The sequence below is a fragment of the Sitophilus oryzae genome, unplaced genomic scaffold, assembly GCF_002938485.1.
Source record: "Sitophilus oryzae breed Bouriz unplaced genomic scaffold, Soryzae_2.0 scaffold_805_pilon_pilon, whole genome shotgun sequence".
Lineage (NCBI taxonomy): Eukaryota > Metazoa > Arthropoda > Insecta > Coleoptera > Curculionidae > Sitophilus > Sitophilus oryzae.
The window spans coordinates 128,521-137,050 of NW_022147423.1; the positions used below are offsets into that span (position 1 = coordinate 128,521).

The window sequence follows — 8,530 nt, forward strand, 5'->3', positions numbered from 1 at the left end:
TGCCTGTTCCACAGGATATCAACCAATATAGTTTTCTTCCTGCCGAGACCTCTTTTTCCTTCAATTTTATACCCTTAACTATTAATTGTAAGTTTTCATTTCTAAATATATGCCGTATGATGTTTTTCTTATTTTTATTATATTGAGCAATTGTCTTTCTCTACAGTTTAAATATCTTTGTTCTCTACCTATTCTGTTGTAGACGTCGGTATTTATGATATTGGCTGTTCATGGCATTTTAAGCATTCTTCAATATATCCATGTTAAACTTTTAGTGTCCATGTTTCTGCTCCGTATAATAGGATTGACCAAACATAACACTTAATGAGCCTAGTTCTCAACTCAAGGTCCAATCTGGTGTTCTGGAAGACGTTCTACATTTTTTAAAATGCATTTCTCGCTTATTCTATTCTGGTTTTTATTTCCACGCCATATGGATATGGACTGAAAAATATTGAGGTTGTCCCATTCAATTATCTCAACCAATAGACTAATAGAGAAGCATCTGTACCAAAATCTTGCCAAAAATAGTTTTAAATAAAAACCTAACAGGGATATTGCAAAATGCCGCCATTTTAGGTACAGATATTTATAGTAGTAGCTGTAGATCTTGAACTTGCGAAGTTCCGATCTCTGCTACAAGAAACCGATACAATCGTAAAAAATATACTTTTATATATTAAAGGATTGCTGAAACATTATGTATCATTTATTTTAATTTTGAAATAACAATACTTAGTAGAGTCTGGAGACAATTTAACTCACTATGTAAACTGGTTCCTTTTAATTAATTAATTTAAATTATTTTAAAATTTATCTGATTTTGTCCAATTAGACTCCACCGTATTCCTAAGCCAATTATTCAACTCGTAAATAAATCCACTTATACACATATTTGTCTATTTTATTACGGCACCGCTAATAATTAATGCCCAATCGTAAATTAATTCTTTTAAAGAATTCGTTCGTCCAGTAGCTAGAAGTCATTACTCCATTCTTCCGCCCAAGTTAATAAATAAACGAAATAGCAAAACGCAGCAAAAGGAGCAAAGAGAGAAGAGAGAAAAAGACGAGTCCAATCTCCGATGCGTGAAGATAGTAGTATAAGTATAGTTGATTGGTTGTTGGGTTCGTTCGAGCAATTAACATTGACCTTATTGCTAAGGCCGGACTTTCGCAAAAATATAACGAGGAGAAGCCACAACGAATAGCAGAGCTGGTTCGAAGAGTCGGGAGGGGTAGGCGACGATCGGGAGGGGTACGAGTGGGGAATCGCTGCATGTATGGTCAGTTGTGGGTCTGGCAAGTAGCGCCTGTTCCGTATAAATTAGGGATTTTATAGTTTTCAACTAGTAGGGGTCTAGTTGAAATTGTTTTATTACGTATGAAAGATAGAAATTTTAAATGAAATTATATCAATCAAAATAAGTAGTATATGATCGAATTAAAAACGGCGTCTAAGACGGCTGTAGAATGACAATCTATAATAATTTTGGCGAGGTCAAGCCCTAGACGTCAATTACTTGGACCGTACTCATCTGTATTTTTTAATGGAGCTTCTTGTCAGTTGGGCTTAAGCGAGGAGTTCGTTGCGTCGAAGGATCAGTGTTGGTAAAGTGTTTTTACGTGTTTAATAAGCGAAATGGGTAGAAACAGGTCCAAAAATGAAATTAAAAAGAGGCTGAAACGGAAGCAGAATCGCCTAAACCAACTTTGGGAGCGTTTAGAGGATGTATCAAGTAAGTATTATCAGTTTTTTCATAACCTAGGTAAAACAGTGCACATGGAAACGGGGGGGGGGCGTGTTTTCAGTAAATTATCGCCTCTATACTCTCTGGTTAACCATACTTTAAATAAAGAATTGCACAACTACGTGTGAATTTTAATATCTAACCTAACCTAACTCCTTGACCCAGTGGTCTTGCGAAGTATGGTTGACAGTAATATTTTGTTTGAAGGCCCAGTGGTCAACAAACTTAATAATTATGCGTTTCATTGCAGGCGATGACGCATCATCCTCCGGCAGTGATGATTCTTCCAGTGAAGATAATCACTCTGGTTCCGAAAGGGGAAGGCGGAGCCCAGTGAATCTCCCGCTTGAACCCATCGATAGCCCGGCGATAAATGCAGGCAGTAACAAACCAAACACCTCGGACGCAATAATTACCTTATTAGGTATATACAAAAGTTACCCAACAGTTTGGGAAACAATAATAAATGTAATTATTTATTATCATAGGTAAACAACCAAACCTTACCCAACAGTTTGGAGAAAACATTCACGAAGATATTGTAATGCGCTGGAGCGAATTTCTAAGAAAAGGGGTTGAAAAAGATGACAAAAAAGCTTTGATCGACAGTTACCCTATCGTAGGAAACTGTAAAGAATTACTCGCACCTAAACTAAACATGGAAATTGCAACATGTTTAAACGAAAGCTTGAACCGACAAGACATGTACCTTAGTAGGATACAAGACGAAATTGGGGTAGCCATCTCCGCTTTAGGGAAACCTTTAGGCAATTGCTTCCCTAATCCAAGCGAACAGTCTAATGAATTCTTAAAACCCAGTATTGATGCGGCGAAAATCTTAACTAATGTCCATCATAGCATATCTACACACAGGCGCCATGTTATTCTACCTCATCTGAACAGCTCGGTGAGGAAGATCATCGAAGACTACCCAATAGACGAGTTTTTATTTGGGGACAAGTTTGCGGAGAAACTGAAGTCATCCAAGGAAATACAGAAGACGTCCTCAGATCTTAGATTACAGAACCCCTCCACCAGTTCAAAAAACTACCAGCGCCCCAAATACAAGTCCAAATACAAGAACCAATGGAACTACAAAGCGAAGGGTCGGAACACCCAAGGGGTCTCATACAACCAAGCCCGGCTGAAAAAGAAAAGGACCCAATATTAATGGTGAGCATAAAAAATGATCCGCACATGTGTGTCGGCAAGACTAGATCTAGATTACATTATTGGGAAATGCTGACAAGTAACCCTCAAGTTTTAAGTTGGTTAAGGGGAATTAAATTTAACTTCATATCATCCCCCCCTACAAGACATTCCATTAAAGAACCTAAGTTAACACGGTTAGAACATGAAAATTGTAAAAAATTAATTGACAGCATGTTGGAAATGGGCGCCATTTCCCGTTGTACAAGTTCAAAAACACAATATGTTTCTTCATATTTTCTAAGACAGAAAACAAACGGTGAGTACCGTTTCATACTTAATTTAAAATCTTTAAACTGTCACTTAGAAGCCCCCCACTTTAAACTTGAGGATTATCGCACTGCCATTAAATTAACATACCCTGGTTGTTTTTTTACCCTAGTAGACTTAAGGGATGCATATTTTTCAATACAGATAAATGAAAAATATAGGAAATTTTTGCGGTTTTGCTTTCAAAACGAACTATTTCAATTTAATTCCTTACCTTTTGGTCTCTGTTCGGCCCCGTTCATCTTTACAAAGATAATGAAGCCCGTACTTCATTTCCTTAGAACACGTGACATAATCTGCGTTTGTTATTTAGATGATTTTTTCCTAATCAGCCCTACTATGGAGAAAAGCAAAAAAGACATCACCTTAACCCTACAAGTGTTGACAAATCTTGGTTTTAACGTAAACTACGATAAAAGCCAGTTAAATCCCAATAATACTTGTTGTTTTTTGGGCTTTTTCATAGATTCGAAAAACATGCGTCTTTCGCTACCCTCAGAAAAAAGCCAGCTAATCATATCTTTAATCAATGACGTGTTGTTAATACGTATCTGTTCCATAAAGCTTTTCGCTAAAATAATTGGTCACTTAGTAGCAGCCTGCCCAGCAGTAAGGTACGGACCACTGTATATAAAATCTCTCGAGGGGGAAAAGTATAAAGCCCTAAAGAGCGGAAAATCATACAATCATAATATATCCTTATCGCGAGGGGTCAGATCAGACCTTGAGTGGTGGCAGAATTCATTAGCATGTTCATATGTTCCAATTTTTCAAGGCAACTACGACATCACTATTTTCACAGACGCTTCAAACAGTGGTTGGGGCGGTAGTTGTAATAACGAGAACATTCACGGTTTTTGGCTACAAGAAGAATCAAAAAATCACATAAACTGGTTAGAATTGGCAGCAGCTTTTCATTGTTTAAAAGCGTTTACCAAGTCTTTTACACATATGAACATACTATTGAAAATAGATAACGTCACTGCCATAGCATTAATTAATAAAATGGGTAGCGTTAGACACAGAAAACTTAACACTATTACCAGACATATCTGGCAATATTGCGAATCAAAAGGCTTATATATTTTTGCAACATACATTAGCTCTAAAAATAATAAACAGGCAGATTCTGAGTCTCGCTGTAAAAATATTGATACGGAATACGAATTAAATAATATTCATTATAAACGCTTATGCCGCATTCATGGAACTCCGCAAATAGACCTTTTTGCCAGTCGAATTAACGCAAAATGCGCAAGGTATAATTCTTGGAAACCGGATCCGGGAGCATCGGGAACTGATAGTTTTACCACATGTTGGTCACAGGATTTCTTTTATGCCTTTCCCCCATTTAGCCTAATATTAAAAATGCTTAATAAAATCATAATGGACAAGGCAGAAGGTCTAGTCGTAGTACCATGGTGGCCCACACAACCTTGGTTCCCCCTGTTTAAGAGATTGGTTGTGGGGAAAATATTATTCTTTAAGCCAAGTAAAACCTTACTTTTATCGCCTTTCAGGAAACCTCACCCCTTATGGCGGACAATTACCCTGGCTGCCGGCCATTTATCAGGGAAGCCTTTGTAAAGAAAGGGTTTCCCGAAGAGGCCATTGCATCCATAGTAGCATCAGTAGCTGACAGTACACTAAAACAATATGACACCTGGTTTAAAAAATGGTGGGGTTTCTGTTGTGACATAAATCACGATAAATGGTCCTACGACCTTACTACCTTTATTAAATTTCTAAGTATACAAGTAGATAACTCTAACTCTTATTCGTCCATTAACGCGTGCAAGTCAGCATTATCCTTTGTACTCCCCATCGACACTCGAGATGAGGGAATAATTAAAAGATACTTAAAAGGCATTTATAACCAAAGGCCACCAAGGCCAAAATACAATACAACCTGGGATCCTCACCCAGTACTGAGTCTGTTAGAAAATATGTTTCCTTTAAGTACTTTATCCTTAGAAAAGTTATCACATAAGTTAGTTACTTTGTTAGCAATTATTACGGCGCATAGAGTACAAACATTCTCAAAAATTAGATTAAGTTATATAAATCAGTTTGATGATAGGATCGAAATACTGATCCCAGATACCGTCAAAACTAGCGGGAAAAATAAATTTCAACCTGTGCTAAAGTTACCATTCTTTAGAGACAAACCAGGGTTGTGTTTAGCATCTACGGTTTTATTTTATCTAAACACAACTAAAAGCCTCCGCGCCGATAATAATGATTATTTAATACTGACACACAGGAAACCTTATCATACGGCCACAAGCCAAACGATAAGTAGATGGATCCGCTCGACTCTAAAATCCGCGGGTGTTGATACAAGCAAATTTTCAGGCCACAGCACTCGGCATGCCTCAACTTCGGCCGCATACCGAGGCGGAGTTAACATTGAGGAAATAAGAAAATATGCAGGATGGACTGAAAAATCAAACGTTTTTAATAAATTTTATAATAAACCAATATCAACACCGGCGGATCTCTTTGCAAAAGGGGTCCTCCAAGGATCCAGTATTACCTGTTAAAATAAGAGTTCCTTACTTTAAGATTTAGTGCGTTCTGTTCCTTGTAATTACGTTATATACCTATATGTTTGTTACAATGTAAACATACAGTTTAATGGTTATATTATTATATTTCGTTACACACCTTTAAAAGGTGCCTTTCCTATAAATATATACAAATTACTTAAGTATATATTATACAAAGCTTATAGGGAATAAAGCTATTTTCTAGAGATCGTCTTTTCATTCTCTAAACAGCTACTCTATTTGTATTCCTTTTATGTAGTACGAGGACAAAACTGAGAAGTGTAATTAACAGATCAAATGACTTACCTGTAGGAAATTTGATCCTAATTACACGATCAGTTTTGTCCGAAGTACTACATAACCCACGCCATCTTATAAAATAATAACAGTGATAATTAATATTATGTATGAACCACATCACAACTATACCTAGAGCCTTGGTCACTCCCACCCCTCACAAGCCGATCTCTTATCAAAACTTATAATGACATTGGTGGGGCGAGTCGCAGCGAGGACGGTGCGGAGCGGCGTTGCCACGTTTATTTTTGTATGTCGCACGGATTTCAGCAAGACAAGACTTACTCTATTTGTATTCCTTTTATGTAGTACTTCGGACAAAACTGATCGTGTAATTAGGATCAAATTTCCTACAGGTAAGTCATTTGATCTGTTAATTTTAAATGAAATTATATCAATCAAAATAAGTAGTATATGATCGAATTAAAAACGGCGTCTAAGACGGCTGTAGAATGACAATCTATAATAATTTTGGCGAGGTCAAGCCCTAGACGTCAATTACTTGGACCGTACTCATCTGTATTTTTTAATGGAGCTTCTTGTCAGTTGGGCTTAAGAAGATTGTTATTTATTTTTATATTGAGTAAAATTATTTTTAAATGGTGTAGTTGAAATTAGATGAAACATAATTTTTGCAAATAGATTTGTGTGTCTAGGAACGTTTAATTTATTTTTAATTTTTCTATCGTTAGACTTTTTATTCACTATCATTAGTGTTAATTTTGACAGTTATTATTAGTGTTAAGTTTTATGTGAAATTTTAGTAAACGATCCCGCTAACGATATTTCGTTAATTAAGTTATTTATGGCCATATGTGTATTTTTTATCCTTGTATATCCTGTTTTTTAAATGGCCCCAGAGAAAGAAATCATTTGGCGAAATATCAGGAAACCTTGCTGGCCAATTTACTGTATGATTTAGGCCAATAACGTTTCCGTTAAAACTATTGTCTAAATATTCCCGAACAGCCAGGGTGCTATGTGCCGGGCAGCCATCCATTTGTTACCAAACTTCCTGATTTTCCCTAGCGGCATCATGTAAAGCAGGTAAAATATGATTTTCGAGTAGTTCCAAATAATATTCTGCATTTAAATTTCGCGTAAAAAATAATGGTCCGATAATATTGTGTCCGAATATCCCTGCCCAAACATTTACTTTCTGTGGATATTGCGTCCTTCTTTCACGACAAACCTGTGTTGGTTTTCTTTGTTCCAATATCAATAATTTTGAACATTGGGTTCATTATTTAAGGTAAACGTGCATTCGCCAGTGAAACATATGTTTTTTAAAAATTCCCTATGCGTGTTTGCTCTTTCCATCATATCAAAACAAAACGCCTGCCGCCGTACTTCGTCCCCATCTCGTAGCTCTTGGTGCTTTGCATATTTGAAGGAATAGTATTTATGTCGTTTCAAAATTTGAAACGCTGTAGTGTAATCTATTCCTACTTCATCCTCAAGTTTCCTTGTGCTGATCTTTCCATCAGCTGTTCTCTTCCACGCACAGTAAAACTTCCAAGTCGGTATCATTTCTTGCATCTTCTCTTTGTTCCTGCCTTGCTTCACATTTGCAGTTATTTTTTTAGGGGTACCTTTGGTCTCTCTGTATCTCTGGATATTCCTTGCGATTGTAGATTTTCCAGGTATCGGTCTATTCGGATACAGAGCAGCAAACATGTTCGACACCTTTTTGATAACTATTTCCTTGATAATACCATTTAATCATCAATACTTTTTCTTCGGTAGTGTAATTCATGGCTAATATTTTCAATGTAGGTATGAGTTTTTAATAATAATAATAAAGCACTAAATAGATACATTTCTGAAATGACAACTTCATTTGGCAGTTATCTTTTACATTGACTGGTGCTCATAAGTAAATACAGGGCCATAAGAAAGGAGAAATATTTAAAAAGAAATCGGCTATAACTCGTAAACGAGCTAATCAAAAATATCTAAAGTTATTCTTTTGAATGTGGGTTTTAGTGCTCTTCAATAAACCTAAATTGAATTATTCTCTAAAATAGTTAGGGAAGCCAATAATTGACCCTATTAAAATTTACATGGGATTTCCTATGTCCCGTCCGACGATGCAACACCCGGTATTGAACTTATTGGAGAACGATAAATTGGAGTACCAGCATCTGACTTTTTGTTGCTTTGTGTAACTAAAGTTGGTAATTTGTGTTTTATTTAAAGTTATATATGTACTTGAATTTCATTGATATTATTTCAAGTTCTTTGCATGAAAATATCGTACCAATATTCTTTAGTCAATCAGGAAATTAATTTTTGTTCCATTGTATTTTGTATTTTACTAAGAGTGAGTCCCAGGTGGGACCCTCCACTGATGCCGCGAGGGCCTATTGTGGCTCAGTTTCTACAAGCTCTTTAATAGAAAAAGTGCATTAAAGTTCGCCCTCAAGACCCAGTCTTCTAACATAGGCCGTTATG

The 8,530-nt window shown here is 36.3% G+C and overlaps 1 protein-coding gene across 1 annotated transcript; it reads left to right on the forward strand.

Moving 5' to 3' along the window:
• The first annotated feature begins 1,642 nt into the window (after positions 1-1,642).
• Positions 1,643-5,985, forward strand: LOC115888634. The gene is made up of 4 exons (XM_030908402.1): positions 1,643-1,739; positions 2,002-2,175; positions 2,240-2,924; positions 4,751-5,985. Exons 1-3 carry the CDS (start codon positions 1,643-1,645, stop codon positions 2,920-2,922), a joined length of 954 nt encoding a protein of 317 aa, XP_030764262.1. The 3' UTR covers positions 2,923-2,924; positions 4,751-5,985.
• The last annotated feature ends 2,545 nt before the right edge of the window (positions 5,986-8,530 follow it).